Source organism: Micropterus dolomieu, linkage group LG09, assembly GCF_021292245.1.
Source record: "Micropterus dolomieu isolate WLL.071019.BEF.003 ecotype Adirondacks linkage group LG09, ASM2129224v1, whole genome shotgun sequence".
NCBI lineage: Eukaryota > Metazoa > Chordata > Actinopteri > Centrarchiformes > Centrarchidae > Micropterus > Micropterus dolomieu.
In genome coordinates this window covers 10,395,814-10,414,070 of record NC_060158.1, presented here as the reverse complement: position 1 = coordinate 10,414,070, position 18,257 = coordinate 10,395,814, and the positions used below count along the sequence as shown (strand labels likewise).

At 39.1% G+C, this 18,257-nt stretch overlaps 2 protein-coding genes across 2 annotated transcripts in view; both read right to left on the bottom strand.

Moving 5' to 3' along the window:
- Nucleotides 1-4,267, bottom strand: part of LOC123976766 (exostosin-1b) — a 40,003-nt gene extending 35,736 nt beyond the window's left edge. Inside the window, exon 1 of the mRNA XM_046059113.1 lies at nt 4,220-4,267. Within this exon, the coding sequence (XP_045915069.1) occupies nt 4,220-4,267 (48 nt within the window). The remainder of the gene's footprint in view (nt 1-4,219) is intronic.
- A 5,391-nt stretch (nt 4,268-9,658) lies between these two features.
- Nucleotides 9,659-10,933, bottom strand: LOC123977197 (ATP-sensitive inward rectifier potassium channel 12-like). The gene has a single exon (XM_046059754.1). The coding sequence runs from the start codon at nt 10,931-10,933 to the stop codon at nt 9,659-9,661; it is 1,275 nt and encodes a 424-aa protein (XP_045915710.1).
- Between the last annotated feature and the right edge of the window lie 7,324 nt (nt 10,934-18,257).

Genomic DNA, 18,257 nt, shown 5'->3' with positions numbered 1-18,257 from the left:
AGCCAGGAAGCATAGGAACTGAGAAGTGGTCTGTGGTCACCACCTGCAGAACCACTCCTTTATTGGGGGTGTCTCGCTAATTGCCTATAATTTCCACCGGTTGTCTATTCCATTTGCACAACAGCTTGTGAAATTGATTGTCAATCAGTGTTGCTTCCTAAGTGGAGAGTTTGATTTCACAGGAGTGTGATTGACTTGGAGTTACATTGTGTTGTTTAAGTGTTCCCTTTATTTTTTTGAGCAGTGTATATATATGAGTGTGTGTGTGTATATATATAGTTATAAGTATTGGCTAAACTAAATGCACCATAGAGAAGTCATTGTAAACAAAACATTTGTGTTAGATGGAGTCATACAGCGTCTGCCTGAGAGAGATAATTCTCAAGTGAATCGTTGACATTGAAGATGAGAATGAGACTCTACTGGAGGGTTTTTGTCTTAATAGTATTTGAATGCACAAAGCTGTGTCCTTTAGCTTCAGATAACGTCAGTGTGATAAATCAGGCTGACCCTGTTGGTGTTTGTGTGCACTCTGCTCGTTCATCCCCACCAGAAAGTTCTCCAGTTGCTCTGCGTTTGCTGCATAAATTTGAGTCAGTACGACCTGTAATCCAATCAGCCTGTTGCTGTAATCAAATACTGTATGTCTGCAGGAGTCGAGGTTGGAGCAGCTAGTACTGCTGAGTGATGTGCTCAGATGGACGGTGAATGTCCCCATGAGCAAAATAACTCAGACAGTAAACACTAGTTTATTCTGGTGGTCAGTGATACTGGATTTAACTGTCTGTCAAGAGTGTCGATGCACTAAGTGTGATCCAAACCAGCGATCACCTGTGACTGAATCACATCAAGACAATGTGACGGCAGTCGGCGAGACAGCTCTGTTCACATGTTGTTCATAATATAATATATAATATATATCGTAATATATTATAAATTTCATTATTAGATTATCAACACTGATGCATCTGTGCTTCGGCAGCTTTACTGTTGTAGCTGGTGAAGGTAGATCTAGTTCATCTGCGCTAAATCTGGGTGGTATTGAGACAAACCAGATACAGCTCATGCATTATATTTAAGTTTATCACATATTAATAAGTAGTAACTGCAGCGGTCTGATCAATGTAGTGATAAAAGTTGTTCAAAGTACAACATTTGTCTCTGAGATGAAGTACAGTATAAAGTAGCACAAACTAGAAATTCTCAAGGAAAGTACAAATACCTCAAAAATTTACTTTTTTTCCACCACTTAATATAGTATAACACAGCTGTAGTGATATGAAATATGATTTTATATGAACATGAAATATGAAACATGTTTATATCATATTTGGTCATTCTGTCAGTTTACGTATTAAGTATTTATTTATTAAATTTATATATTAAATTAATAATATGTGTTTATAAACTACTAATTTATTCATAAAAACTTACTGCTACATTACAGCTCATCAAACTCCATGAGCTAATAAAGGCCATGGGATCATGTGACTGAAAGCCCTGAGAGATCTAGTAAGTGGACATTTATAAATAATGATTTACATATGTATATAAACAGTTAATAAATATGTTTTTTATATGTTTTATAACAAGGATGTTTTAATGTGTGTAAACATATATCATTAAATATAACTACAGCTGTTTCATACTATGTTTTTAATCCCTTATTAACATTTTATATACCAGTTACACATGTATGACAAGCTTTAATGGTTAAAAAATACATTACAGCACTTACAAATGTCTTTGTATCTGCTTACGACTACAATATAGTGTGTGAACAATGTTAGTATTATCATTTTTTACTGCTTACAAATGTTAAATAAGGGGGTTATTGTAAATTATTACCAGCATTATATTATATAATAATATAGTCTATTATATAATAACATAACTGTTTCTTCTTTTATGGAAAGTAATAAAGATTCACACGGTCTCTTTTGCTCAGTGTCACCTGGGGCAGTCAGAGAGTATAAGATCACAGTCTAGTCCACCCTGATTTCTAAAATCAGTTTCAGATTTTCCCAGTCAGGGCAGTTTTTCCAACCATCCATCTTCCATTCACAAGTTCACATCTCTAACCTTTAAGCTGTCCACACCCCTCAAAAGAATAACATGATACTGCTGTAGTTATCTAATTTTGCTTTGAATGGAAAGGGAAACTGCAATATGATATCACGAAGATGCTAAGACTGTTTTCCACATCTTGTTCTGTCCTGATGAGATGTCGCGTCCCCTGGCCAAGAACGACAGCACTCAAAGCTTATTTCCACCCAATCTTCAACTTTTCCCTGCACACTGACCGATTCTAACCAACATTTCTTTACATCCGATTACTTCCTAGATGGGTGGTTACATTCCTGTCAGAAACACATCAGGCCAAAGCAAACATTCTTTTCAACATCGAGACATCAAATTCACATTTTTAGCTTATCTATGATCAGTGTTGGGGAGAAACTAGTCACATTTAATTTAGTTATGTAATTTAATTACAAAAGAAAGGTAACTGTAACCTGTTACTGGGGAAAATATATTATTAAATTACAGTTACTTATGAAAATGTTATAAAATGATTACTTTGGGAGTTGCATCTCAATCTTTCTCTAAAAAGCTAGGCTATGTTGAATAATGTTAATTTTGTTGCTTTGCATGTTTTTCACATAAACAATGTCTTCTTTTGCCATTTCCAGCCACTTAGTAAAGTTTGATGCTATTCTGAGGCTTTTGATTGGTTCACATGTTTGAATTTGCGGCGCCACCCATCTGCAATAACCATGTTCTATTAAAACTGCATTAGAAAGACATCATTTTCATCTACAGCTTTTTATCTAGACTTTCCTTTGGCGTTCTTTTTTGGTGAGTCCATTGGCCTTGATTTAACCGGAGAACTAAATGTCCAAACAAAATTAATATTTATAAACATACTCTCATTGGCCATTTTATTAGGTACACTTTGCTTGTACCGGGCTGTAACTCCCTTAATTCTTCATCGCATACTTTCAACAAGGTGTTGGAAGCATTCCTCAGAGACTTTAGTCCATATTGACATGATAGCATCACGCAGTTGCTGCAGATTTGTCGGCTGCACATCCATGATGCAAATCTCCTGTTCCACCACATCCCAAAGGTGCTCTATTGAATTGAGATCTGGTGACTGTGGAGGCCATTGGAGTGCAGTGAAATCATTGTCATGTTCAAGAAACCATTTTGAAATGATTTGAGCTTTGTGACATGGTGCATTATCCTGCTGGGAGTGGCCATCAGAAGATGGGTACACTGTGGTCATAAAGGGATGAACATGGTCGGCAACAATACTCTGGCAGGGTGTCGCGTTTAAACAATGCTCAGCTGGTACTAAGGGGCCCAAAGTGTGCCAAGAAAACCTCCCCACACCATTACACCACCACCACCAGCCTGAAACGTTGGTACAAGGCAGGATAGATCCATACTTTCATGTTGTTCATGCCAAATTCTGACCATACCATCTGAATGTCGCAGCTAAAATGGAGACTCATCAGACCAGGCAACATTTTTCCAATCATCTCTTGTCTAATTTTGGTGAGCCTATGTGAATTGTAGCCTCATTTTCCTGTTCTTGGCTGACAGGAGTGGCACCCGGTGTGGTCTTCTGCTGCTGTAGCCCATCTTCTTCAAGGTTCCACGTGTTGTGCATCAGAGATGGTATTCTGCATGCCTTGATTGTAACGAGTCACTGTCATCTCAAACCAGACAAACTTCAGCAAGTTGTCTTGACCACGTCTATATGCCTAAATGCATTTAGTCGCTGCCATGTGATTGGCTGATTAGCTATTTGTGTTAACAAGCAATTGAAGAGGTGTACCAGGTGAATCAAACGATCAAAAACAATACTTTGTTGTCTTGTTTCAGATGTGAAACTTTTTCATCCATCAGTGGCAAAAACTAGCTTTATAGTGACAACGTATAAAGCTAGAACTAAAGCTAAAGCGTTGACATTGTCTTAGTCAGAACTGATTGTAGAAAATGCAGAAACAATATGATTCAGTCCTAACATGTCTGGAGTTGTGGCTTTAGGAAAGGAAGTGCAGCTGTTGCATCGTGTTACTTTTTTCCACCCTCCTCCTCCTCCTCCTCCTCCTCCTCCTCCTGGCAGCTGAGGGAAACCAGCAAAGAATAGAGCTGCTGCAATTAAGGCTGAATTTGCCTTTCAACAGCCCACTCTGCATGTTGGAAGACTGACCCTCCACAGCTTCTCATCCTCCAACACTGCAGAGTGGGTGGGAAGCATCCCAGTTTATTCTCAGTGCTCCTTCCATCACACAGCACCTCTCAGAGGATACAGCCCTCTCAAAGTGAGAATTTATACATTAATTTGGCTGTTTATTCTGTTAAATGTCACTGCGATGAGACTTGCCAAAACAGTTAATCTCACACACCCACTCTTTAGATCGTCAGCGGACAGGTCATATTAAATGGTAATTGAATAAAACCAGATAAACATTAAGCTTGGATAGACATAACACGAACACACAGACACTAAAATACAGGTAGAATATTTGAACCATTTCCCATAAGTAAAAACTTTGATTATTCTATTGAAAGAGAGGTTAACAAAGTGAAAACAACCTGTTTCACTATAGTCATAATATAGCAGCAATGGTTCTGGTCAAGTATTTCAGGTATTAATTTTTTTGTAAACCTTTCTAAACCAAAAAATGTCAGCTGATCAGCGTGCCTGTGTGCACACAACCTCTTTTCCAGTGTTCAAGGGTACAGGGCAGTGAAATCAAGCGAGACTGCCAAGTCTGGTCTGTACATATGCAAAGACATGCCTGATTGGTTGCATAAGAGTGAAAGAAGAAACCTCTGACCCCCAACCAGATACCGTCCTACCAAATCACAGCTATAAATTACAGTCCATTCCTCTGTGTTTATCAAACAGCTGGCTCCCACTTTCCCTCCCCACTCCACTTATTTGTTATAACCCCACAACAAATGCATTCTGTAGATGCTGATTGTAAAACCATCCCTGTACTGACTGTCTATCATGAAGGACAAAAGAAATGGTTGGCTTTATGAGATATATTTTATTTTGGTAATCAACAGGAGAATTTTGTTATTTGTCTGTCAATTTATAAATTTCGGTCTCACACAGCAAACTAAAACCCTTTGATGAGAATACAAGGTGCAATCAAGATGGCTTCAAATGCAATTAGTGGAAGACAAGAAGAGGTCAAAGTCGTTCAGTTCAGTAGACATTTCAGCCCATCAAGAGAGTATTTCCAGTTTCTTGCTTTTCTCAAGAAACATATGATATTAACACTGATTTCTTCTTAGTGTCTATTCAGACAGAAAAAAACAGAGAATAAATAAATTTATTTACAGTAACGGCCTGACAAATGTCCAAGTAAGAGTTCCTCCCTCTTAATTTACATGCAGGAAGTCCTTGGCTCTGCCGTCAGCAAAATGGCGGTGGAACCACCATTTGTTTTCTAGAGCAAGCATAGAGTGATATTTTCAGCACAATTCAGCAAGATACAAGCACAGATGTGTTAAATAAATTTGCTGAAATGGCAGTCAGGTGTGCATGTTAACCCACATGGAGCTTTTAGTTGAAAAACTGTGGAGGGAAGACTAATTCATCTCACATGGGTTAACAGTGGTGACCTAATATCTTTATTACTTGTCCTAATAATAAAAGAAAGGAAGAATGAAAGAATAACACCGCTGGCCAAGAACATTGAAAAACAGCTGTTTTAGGACATCAGTCAATACTAGAACCAAATTAATATATAAAGTGCCTCTATCAAAGGTTTATTTAGAGGATGATCACTTTACCAAAACAGCTAATTAATTTGTTATCTGCAGCAGTGTGTGTGATCCGCTGCAACATGAGCAGGTCAGGCTGAAACTAGGACGCTCATTGTCTTCCCTCAAAGCTGTTCATGTGAAACACATGCTTTTGATTAAGCCAATGTTTATTGATAGCCTGCTGGGCTGCTGTTTTTTTTCACATTAATGTAACTTTAATAACATACAAAGAGATTTCTCAGGGTTTGGTTTGATTTGTTTAAACTGATTTCCACATAGACATTTTTTTATTGTGACATAATTTCACTCACATAATCAAACTCATTTCTTTTTCAACTTCATGGTTTATTTTTTAAATTGTATGATAAAATTACATTGTGATGACACTGTAATGCATTTGAATCAGAGTTCAAGCTTGTTGAAACGTCCTAATTTTACTAAAATCTATTTTGCATGAGTGATGTCAGAACACTAAAAGTAAGAAACATGTCCCATGAACATCTAAAACATTCAAGAGTCATTATAAGTTGGCTTTATGTTGACATTCAAGCAAGTGAAGAGATATTCTTTGTACTTTGTACTCACACTGAGTGTCAGGGCTTCCCTTTTGTCAATATTTGTTTTTTGGATTTAGCGTTTTAGCTTAATATAGAGCTCAGATGTGATACAGTATTACTCCACTCTGTCTCCCACGGGTCATGCATGTGACAGGGTTTAATTTCAGATGACTTTAATTAGACCCTTCTATTGCCTGTGGGGACCTTCCAAAATTGTGTCAAATCTTGGGTAACCAACATGTGAGGGGTTACAGTTAGATTCTTGCAGAGTTTTTATGTCTTGAGGTTAATAATAATAATAATGTCATACTTTATTGTCGCATACACATACATGTTGCGAAATTCGTCTTCTGTATTTAACCCATCTCTCAAGGGAGCAGTGGGCAGCCACGATGCATCGCCCGGGGACCAACTCCAGATCTTTACCAGTGTCTGGTAAATAATACTGACAGGAAAACCCAACATGTTTTGATGGTGGAGGAAACCGGAGCACCCGGAGGAAACCCATGCAGAATATAAGCTAAGGTGCAACAATGGTTATTTCTAATCTTGTCATTTTTATGACTTTTGACCAGTTTATTTATAAGGAGAAAATGTGTCATCTGTAAAATACAGAGACAGTGCACAGCTGTATTTTTATTTCCCTTTAGAACACATATTGCATCTGAGAAGAATTGACAAATTCATTTCAATTCACCATTTGCTCCATGCCCAACCAGAAATTATGCAGCCATAGCTTTTCAACTCTAACTAGGCACGGCAGGCCTGTCAAGCTCTGGATTTCTTTAAATGTGTTTTGCCCTCTCGAAATTAACCATTCACATTAGCTACTTAACCAGATTAACACTAACATTTCCATCTTGCTAACTTTATCTGCAGTAGTTAGAGTGTTACTTCCAAGCCCAGCAGCATCTCAAACTACATTATTTTGTGCGGGTTTACAGGTTGTGTAAAAAACAAAAATAACCTTGGAGTATAGGCTAATATTAGCAGTCTTGTCCTGCTGTTTATTGGATTTGGGTTAATTTACACTCCAGCAATGTCCGTTCAACATTATCTGAGATAATGTGATTAGTCCTGATCCTAAGAGACTTTTCTCTTGAAAAGTCAAAAGTGAAACATACAGTACTACTTATATAATAATAAGAACAATGAAGCCCAAACCTCTGTCTTGCCTGTATTAGCATATGTAAGCTAAGCACAACAAGCTAAACAGGGTTTACATTTTTTCTTATCATAGTCATAATACAAGGACTATCACTCTACTGTAATACAAAAACAATGATGATTCCATAAAAAAATAATAGAACAATGACTGCCCAGTATTATATTAATGAACAAAAAGGCCTTGTGTGAATGTTGAAAATCCTAGCATAACCTGCGTAACCAGCGCATTTTGACTCACAGAGTCTTCATTAGGGTATAAAGTGCAATGAGGGCAGGAGTTTAATTGAAAACTCATAAAGTGGTCATAGGACTGCCAACCAATGGCATGGATTTACACAGATAGCATACTGGACAGCAATTGTTCTTTTATTTATTTTTTCATCAGTATTACCAATACCACTGTTTTTGACCCAGTGCAGCACACCCAATTCTGTTTCAGTGCTGTTTCTTTATTTCCAGGTTTTCTACATGAATCATCGACTGGTGAGGACGCTAACTTTTTGCCTGGGACCTGTTAGCTACATACCCTAGAGATAACGTAATTAATAGAGCACCAGTCAAACCTCTAATGGTGGAAAACTTTACAAATATGGCATTTATGTTTGTTTCATGTAGCCTATTCATTTGAGGAAGGTTACAGTTTCCTCATCTCTCCACACACATCTGATGTTTTCATCTGCCACTTTTTTTAGTCCTGAGTGGAGCAGAAGCATCGTGGTTAATTTTGTGTGTTTCATGTACATGATTTATTTGCTATGTCTGTTAAAGCTGCAGTCAGTAACAATTGAACATACAATGCAAAACCTTCTGCTTCTCTCTCTGCTGCTCGTAACACTCCACTAAGCCCCTCCCACCAAAGGACCCAGTTGCCCTGCAAAACCACATTCCACATAGGGCTTGTTCTCCATGGCAAGAGTCTTGCAAAGACCCTGATCCCTCTTGCTTCGGGTCATCTTCTCAAAGATGCCCCTCCAGCACTCAGGGCAGAGCGCCCCAGGCTTCAGAGGCAGCTGCAACAATGTCTAACAGCAGGATGAGAGGTTAGTACTCCACTACCACCTCTCAAAGGTTATTCCCCACTGTTTGTCATCATGCCTCTTTGCCACTCATTGATACAAGCACCATGGCATCGAACACAATGAGCCCGAAGCTCTGTGCGGATCCATGATACGTTCAGACACAGGTTTTTTACTATAGGCTGTTGTTGGAAAAGGAGGGATGGGCAGTTTTTTCATTGTTGGTTGTTTCTCAGACATTGTGTTTGCAAAACCTTTGAAGCCACGTTGAAGATTTTGAGCTTGACTGAGAGCATGTATGAGGAAAGGGGCTGCACAGCATGTGCACAAGAATTGACTCACACTGGGTTAGAGACTCCTTCTGGCTCTGTTTCACCTCAGACAAGAAGAAGAAGAGAAGAAGAGTTTTTTTTATGTTGGTTGTGATTGAAAATGCACATAAAAGCAGATGTTTCTGGTAAACTTTAGGGAAAGAAACTACATAGGCTCTTCTTAACTTCTACTCAGGTCAAATGTTTCTCACTGGCTGAAATATAAAGACAGATGATTAGTTTCCCCTTTTAGTATGCATAAATGACATCTGATGCACCATCAAGTGAGTTTTCCCTTTTTGTGATGAAATCTTTATAACTAACTTGTCATGTGTTTCCCATGCAGTCCAGTCAACTAACCAAGTCATCAACTGACATTGTATAAATATAAGTGTGAGTGTGAGTATTTAGTCTTATTGTTCACTGTTGAACAATTCAACTCAGCTGTAAATGGTATATTTGAGGACTGTGAACAGCGCCTATAGATAAAACTATGAAACATTTCTCAAAATATTCATAGAAAATGCTGTTGTCATGCGTTTTATTACTAGCATCATCTGCAAATCGAAAGAGTTTTGCTTGCATTTGATAAAGCTCCATAACCATCTCAGGGAAGCAAAAAAGTGAATCCAAAGAGAAATGTGGTGAGTTTCATCCTTGCTTGTACGATGGAGATCAGTACTGCTCTTACTCCATCTGCAGCAGAAATGTCTGTAGTGGCGTCCTCGTGTCAGTAGAATGACAGTCACAGGGCTCTTCATATGACGCTTGCATTGCTCTGCATCCAAAAACAATCAAAACAAGCAACAGCCAAAGGTTAAATCTCTGATTCTTTACGGGAGGAAATTTGTTCATGTCCAGGAGTGGCTTGCTCGTTTACTAGCTCCGATGAACACTTTTTGTCTTTCTCCTCATCTCCCTCCTCCTCCTCATCTCTGCTGATGAAGGCCAGCTCGTTCTCATAGCAGAAGGAGTTGGCGCCAGATGTTGGGAATTTTCTCTCCTCCATGTCCTTGGCGCTGCACCTGGGGGTGGATGGTACTTCGAATGTTTTGTGAAAGTAGGCGTAATCTATCCTGTACTGGCTTTTCTCCTCAAAGATTACAGGCTCAAAGCGGTGACCCCACAGGATCTCTGAGGGCAGGTAAGAGCTGCGTGCCTGCGTCGTCATGGCTGTGGCCTCCACCAACCCCTCAAGTATAATTACTATCTCAAAGTCAGACGTTTCAAGATCTTGCTTACTGATGCCAAACAGTGGACTTTCTTCATCAATCTCATGTATGACAGTGAGGGGTGCAACCAGAAACAGGCGGTCCGTGCCTTTGTCATAGCCTACGTTCATGTCAAGCTGATCCAGGGGGATATATTCACCTTCCTCTGTGTAACGGGGCTTGACGAGCTGGGCTCTCACATGAGCTTCTACAATGTGGCTCTTCCTTAGATTAGCAACCCTAAACATGAGGCACAGCTTTCCATCACGCATAGCGATGACTGCGTTGTGGCTGAACAGTAGAGTCTCTGCTCGCTTCTTGGGCCGTGCCATCTTGGCCATGATGGCACCAATCATGAAGGCGTCGATGATGCAGCCCATGATGGACTGAAAGACCACCATGAAGACAGCAACCGGACATTCCTCTGTCACACAACGAGCTCCATATCCAATGGTTGTCTGGGTCTCAACAGAGAACAGGAAAGCTGCCACAAATGTGTTGACCTTAATGACACAAGGAACAAAACTGTCATCCTCTTCGGGGTGATCCATATCACCGTGTAGGAGGCCGATGACCCAGAATGCCAGGCCAAATGTTAGCCAGGACACCACAAACACCAGGCTAAATAGCAGGAACATGTATCGCCAGCGGATGTCCACACACGTTGTGAAAATGTCAGATATGTACCGCTGGGACTTCTCATCCATGTTTGAGAAATGGATGTTGCACTGGCCAGCCTTGCTGACAAATCGGCTGTGGTATTTGCGTCTTGTGTGAATCTTGCCATTTCCGAAGCTACCCACAGCAGGCATGGTATTTAGCCTCAGGCCTACTTCTTCAGAGGACACGAAGCTGTGGTGGTGGGCCCTTCCCACACTCATGCCTCAGTGGGGCACAGCCACGTAGCTTCACACTATCAGCCCAGCTCATACAAAACTGACCAGGCTCACAGGAAGTGCACAGCTCTGTTCAAAACTGGAGTGGAGAGGTGTGCCACAAAAGTTGTTTCCTGGAATGCAAGGGCAGGTAAAATATTAACATACAACATTATCTATTATCTGAAAATTAAGACAGCCAGTATTACCACTGTATTACAGTACAGGTATGTGATATACGTATTTGCCTTTGCAATAAAATAAACGTGACGCTAATTTTGGTCTCAGTAGAGGCAAAACTGGACAAAAACAATGAACATGACACTTCCACATACATTTTCCCTTACGTAACTTCATCTCTAACGTAACTTACTTAACTTTATCTCTTATTGTACTTATTGAGGACGGACTTCTGCTACTTATGATGTTCTTAAACATACAGTATCTAGACTTCTCTCAGGTGTTGCTCACTGTCAACTCAAATAGTTTAGAATCTGGTTTCTAATAATAGCTGCTGGTTTACAAAGCTTTCCCAGCCAAACACGATGTATTTTCACTTAATCATATCCCACTGTTGATTTAGTAACAACTATTTTGATTGTTTTTACTCTCAATAGAGAAAGAATCATTGATGAATGTAACATGGAGGTGATAAAGTTATACATATATTTTCAAACTGCTTTCTATGTTGAAAATGTGGTTCAAGGTAACATAATTAATCTTCCTTTAAAAATACTAGTTAACCTACTACTTTTCTTTTGTGATTTATCCTGCCACAGCCTACATTTGATTGTCTGTCCTACCTCTCTTTCTCTTGTGCTCTATTGGAAATACTCTGGTATATACAATACATGTTTCTCTGATCAACAAGGTACAGAAATAGCCAGCTAATCCAATGCCCTGCCATTTTATGTGACGTATCTTCTGTTTCCTCCAGCTGGCACAGCTATTAGAGTCATTGGAGTTCTGAGATGAGGCTGTGTGATTCCCCTGTGAGGCTGAACTGGAAAATAATATGGGCTGAAAAAGACGGGGCAGAAAATTGTGGATCGTAAATGAGATAGCCTCAGATACAAATGGTTTGCTGGTCGGAACGGTCGATGGCATAAAATGGAAAAAAATAGAATAAAAAAGGGGGAACTGTGTCCTAATCGGTCCCAACTGTAGCTTTCAGCACATCTAGCTTGTGTTGATGGAAGAAATGAAAGTCGTTATATGATTTCCAGTAAATTGTGCGACATGAAGTTTTTTCCAACCTGTACTGGTAGAGCAAGCACTAGTATTAGACATTATGTCTTAAGAAAGGCTTTTTCAAATTGTAGCTATTTTATATATATATATCATATATATAGCTATTATATATACAAACAATTATATATTGTTTGTGTCCCATCTAAAGAGGCTTAGAAATTACCTTTAATCTTATAAATATATATATCTTCTTCTCTCCATTTAAAGTATCATTATTTTTTATTTATTTAATTCTTTATACAAACTTTAATGGACCAAATGTACTGTAGATGTATCACATGTGATCACATATTTTGGGGCGATCCGGCCAGTCTCCAATAAATTCAGTGAAAAACCTTCCAAACATCCTGTTTCACACAGGAACACTTTACACCTGTGATCCCAGGGCATTATTAGAAACAGGTTTATAGGCCTACTGCTTGAATATTTTGGAGTCGGGAGTAGTTGGTCTATTAGTGTTTTAGTCTAGATAACTTTGTGATAAACAAAGTTTACAGCCATGTTAGTGTGTTTTTAAGGTTTGATGTTGCTTATGTTTATTTGTTGTTGTCGGGTTTTTTTTTTTTTTTTGTTTTTTTGTTTTTTGTTTTTTTACAGTTTTTATGGTGATTATTTTTAACAATTTTACTCCTGTGAAGAACTTTGTGACCTTGCTATGTAAAAGTAAATCAACTTTACTTCCTTAGTGGTTCTTTGAGGCTGCATTTAGGCACAGTTGTGCTTTAGCTAAATGCTAACATCAACATGCAAAAATGCCCACAATGCTAACATGTTTAGCATAGCAGGTATGATGTTTACCATGTCACTACGTTAGTTTAGTATGATAGCATGCTAACGTTTGCTAATCGGCAATAAAAACAAAGTACAGCTGATGGGAATGTTATTAGATTTGCAAATAATTTGGTTACAAACTAAAGGTATTGACATTTTGAGCTAATAATACTGCTATATGAAAAGTTAAGTGTACACATTCATATCCTCTGCTCAGTCAGTAGGATTCATCTTCTTAGAACAGTAAATATCTGCAATGTCATGGCAATCTATCCAATAGATATTTCAATCTGGACCAAAGTGGTAGACCAACAGACGGCTGGACAGCCATCCCTAGAGCCACACCACTAGCATGGCTAAAAATCAAATTTCATATATCTACATTTGGATTAAAGACATCGAAAGCCTTCAGCACTGAGTGATATCCATATAATTTCAGTTGTTATGAGAGATGTGGTTTCACTGATGTCCAGCTGTTCTGATTCTTATATCATTATTTTATTAATTCACTGACACTAATGGAACTTCACTCATTTCAAGTCATAAAATAAGACACTGCCACACCATCACACTGCAGCCTCGAGGGACCCAGAGGAAAGCACTTCAACTACAGGTCAGCACAAGGTGACATGTTGGGCAGCAACTGGCTGTGACATGTTTACAGTTGCCTTTTAGATACTTTCTATCGTGGTTGATTTTGATTATATCACTGGTCTTTTAGGATATCTGAGTACACACAAGACCTCAGCTCAGACAAACATGGTAGAAATCTTTCAGATGATTGGTAGAGGCAAAATGCACCTAAACACCAAACAATGTTATAAAGCAACTGGGATTTCATTTTTAATAAAACTTCGAAATGGGGTCATAAAGGCTGCTGTGCAGGTGTCCGCAGCAGGGGTACTCTATAGTTATGGATAGATGGACATTAATACCCTGCATACAACAGAACAGGTATGTAACAAAACAGCAGGTAATCAAAAAGTAGATGACAAATTAAAGGAGTACAGACTCCAGGAAGGATACTGATAACAATGAATCTGAAGTGTTTGTGTATGCGTGTTTTACGTAGTAGCTGTTGTTTCTCAATGCTCTAGTTGCTAGGAAGCAGAATATTGAGTGTCCGAAGGATATTAATATCTAATATTCAATGTGACTGCTCCTCAGTTCTCACACGAGCCACACTCTGCCTGCTGGGCTGTGATCTTAGTGCCGGAGCAGAAATTAGTCTATTTCTCTGCTAACGGTTGTCAGGATAGAAATTGTTCTCACTGAGAATATATATATGTATACATTTGAATTGAACAATGAGAGACAGTTTTCTGTCTAAAACATAAGCAGCTTACCTTGTGTGCAAGTGTTCCCAATAAATGTTGATTTACAGCTTTCCTTTTCTTCCTGTCTTTTAGCCAAACTGCTGCATGTTTCTTCTCGGGCTCTCTTCAACTCCTCTCTTCTGTTATGGGTAGAACCACTCTATTCTCCTGAGGCACAAAAGTAAATGGCCGCAGACTACCATCATGTCTATGTCTACTAGTTTTAGCACATCACTTTCTCCAGTCAATGCGGAGAGCACTTACTCTTACTGTCAAGTCCTCCAAAGTTACTGCTTGATCGAATGATTTTAGTGAGGCACTGAAGTCATAATTTGGACCCTCAAAATAGCACCACGACTTGATCACAGGCAAATTAAATGTCCGGCTAGGGCTCACATGGCCTGAAGGGTCCAATCCAATCAAAAAATCACTTCCTCAAAGCTTATTTTAGAGTCATGGGTAGTCGACAGTCTCACACTTTCTTGGTATATCGGCTATCTGATCTTGTTCTGCTGCAGATCCCACTCTGTATCCCACATCTAGTGAACTATTGCTCACTGCTCAGCTCTCGTCCTCCCCCTCCCTTTCACGGTGTCACTGTAGATACTTGGCATTTGTAGACTGCGTGCTCTTCCCCTACCAAGTGTTGCACCAGTGCTGGTCAGCAATGCTCAGAGTCGACAGCAACTGGTTTATTCAGGACTGATGTCTACTAGAGAGACCAAATACATATATTTGTTAAACTGGCGTGTCTAGGTTTGATTAGGCTAAATGATTTTTCCCAGAAATTATTTCTTATTCTGTGACACTTTTGCTTGACAGAATGGACTTCACTGCTGTGTAGAGTGACATTTCTTTACAACATCTCGTTCTTTCAGAAAAGCCAAAGAAAAAGTGAACAGAAAAAGATATTATTGGGCCAGATGTAAAATCTATCCATTACGTAGGCATCTATGGAAATAAACAAGGGATTCACATTTGTAATTTACTGCCATACTTTGCGAATTTTCTTTATTTTCTAACTAAAACCAAACAGATCATGGAGCAAGGCAGCTTCTGTTGAACGTGTTGAACTAAAAAAAAAAAGGCCATGTAGGCAGTTTTTTGCTGAACATAACTCACCTGTCTTATGTGTGTGTGCATGCCTGGATGAAGTTGTTCCCTTCATTAGTTGTAAACCAAGACTATGAGCCTATAGGCATGTTAATGAATTTGTGATATATATGCACAGTGGTGCTTTGAGCTAAAAGTCATCATGCTCATGTTAAGCAGGTGTAATGTTTACCACATTAACCCAACTGCATTTTAGCTTGCTATTTGCTGCTTAGCATTAAACTCAAAGCACAGCTGAGGATGATGGGAATGTCAGTAGTTTTGCAAGTATTTGTTCATAAATCAAAGTATCATGCAAACTGAATTTTTGACTTATTGTTGGCGCTAGATAAAAAGTCAGGATCACCAAAGTCATTAGGGTATATCGTCTATGAACTATGAATATCTGTGCCACATTTTGTGCCAATACATGTAGTAAAAAGTGAGAATAATTGAAATGACCTACTAATGGCTCAAGAGAAAAAGTCAGAAATCATCCAAAGTCATTAGGGTTCATGACACTATGATACACATACATGATATCTCTACCAAATTTCAAGGCAATCCATCCAATAGTTGTTGAAATATTAACTAACAAAAATGTAAATCCCCTCATCCTAAGGCCATGCTGCTAGCATGACTTTAAAGAAAGTGTATACAGTAGCGTGACAGATATTTCACTATGGACCAAAGAATAAGACAGACACACTTTCACAGTCACTCAGTATGTCTGTGCAACATAATTAATTTCCAAACACCTCAGATTAACATTTACAACACATCTGGAGGTGGGTTTTAACAGCCTACCTTCACACTGCTTTGCCCAGGAGTTTGGAATCTCTTTGCGTGAGTTTCACAGGACAGAAATATGATCAGTAGTTTCTGGACTGGCCTGACCCAGATTCACTAGAGACCATCATAGAGCAGCGAGATGGATGGAAGGTGTGTATGGCAATATGACGACCTCCAAGGACGCTAAGCCATGGTGGTCTGGGTATCAGTTTTCTAATTATAATAGGAAATTATATTTGACCTGCTGGATCTGTGTGCAGCAAGACTAGTGTATCTTCATATCTTTTCAGGGGGACAAACATACACATTTGCCTAACATGCAAGATAAGATAATGCAAGTAAGATATGATATTTTTAAAGCAATGTCTATGGATAGTGTTTTTGGTTTCTGTATATCAAAGTAATGTGAACATTTGTGAGGAGTTGACAAGATTCTGTTGAAAGACAGGAAGAGACATCACACTGCATATTTTTCACATTCTGTTTATCTAAACGGTGGGGGCATTTTTTTCACAGCATGAGTAACACTGACTGTTTACAAGACAAATCAGATAAATAGTGAAAAAAATCTTTAGCAGAAAATGTACTGAATGTAACATTTGGAAGGCTATAACTGTAAATAAATGATAAACCTTTTTCAAAGCACATTTCACACCCTAAAATACAAGGCGGCTCCTGTGTGTGGGTGAGTGTGTGATTTGTAGCTTTACATCTACACTACCTTACTGTTACTATACTGCTGCTATGATGTCAGGCCTGTAAATGGGTTATGCGTTCAGTTTGGAGATGGCAGACCAGATGGGGATGTGAAGTGTACTATTGGGACAAAGAGCCGATAACTCGTACCCAGCGAGTTATTTAAAGGGCTGCCTCACTGCAGTAGGACAAAGTGGACCATGCTCGACCCCACTCAGGATTAGAGCTGCAGCGCTTGATCACATGTTGATCACCTTTCAGGTTATCAGCACACGTTCTCCTGATTCAGTTCAAGTGTGATGTCCTTTGTGGTTATCCCTGTGTGGTACAGAAGACCCCAGTCAGAGCACAGGATGTTTACTCAAAGCTCAGTCAGACATGAGCATAACTGGTTCTGGCAGGACACTCAGGATCAGGAGCATGGCAGGTACTCCTATTATACAACTGTGTAACCGTCTGTTTGGTTCAGTCTCACCAGCACTCATGCTGTTCATGCTTACTTGCGGTGTGTTTCTGCACCTCCTGCTCATTGTTCTATTATCTATAGCTGTAGGACGTGGCCTGTAATTGCTGTTGGGAATAAAATCAATGTAATTGACCCATTTATCTGCTGTTAACTCCTGTGTTTCATCTTAATAGTACATGTAAAACCTTTGAGCAAGAGCTTGTAACTACTTTCAGTGGGGAGTAGTTTATTACCTCTGGAAAAAGTACACATGTTTTTAAAGAGCTACAATCACAGGCAAAGAGGTGCTGACCCACTGCTGAGTCAAAGAATAAATTTTGACATTTTAATTTTAACTGCTGTGTCTGAAAAGTATGCTCTAAGAAAAGTAGGAGTTTCTTATTTAATGACCATGTCTTTATGAGCTTTGCTGGTGGATGTGACAGCAAGGAGAATCTTAAGGAGTTACCTGTTTGAAGAGTGACAATGAAAAACAAAATTTTTTATAACTTTCTTAACATTAGAACATGCAGAACAACATGAACAAGCTTGTCTGCACCAATTCAAATACAACTGTGTTAAACGTAACAACATCTATTTTATCACACTAATGTTAGAGGCAGATGGCCGGCATCCTAAGTCTTTCTGAGTGTTTCCTGAGTTCTGCTCGAGGTTTCTACCTGTTAAAGGGACATTATGTAATTTTCAGCGGAAACAAGCGCTGCGATTTTAAGATTGCAACCAGGTGTGTGCTCATACGCTTGAACTCATGAGCGAGCATAATCTGAAACACAACCGCTTTCACAAAAAGATCCCATAATAAACGCGGAAACACTGGCATGCAGGCTATGGATTTTCTCCAGACATGCTGAGTCTCAAGGAGGGACACCCCCCTCTTCCCTCTCAAATACTGTAAATCTTTGCACATGTAAATATTATTTAATTTCACATCATTGCACATATGTGG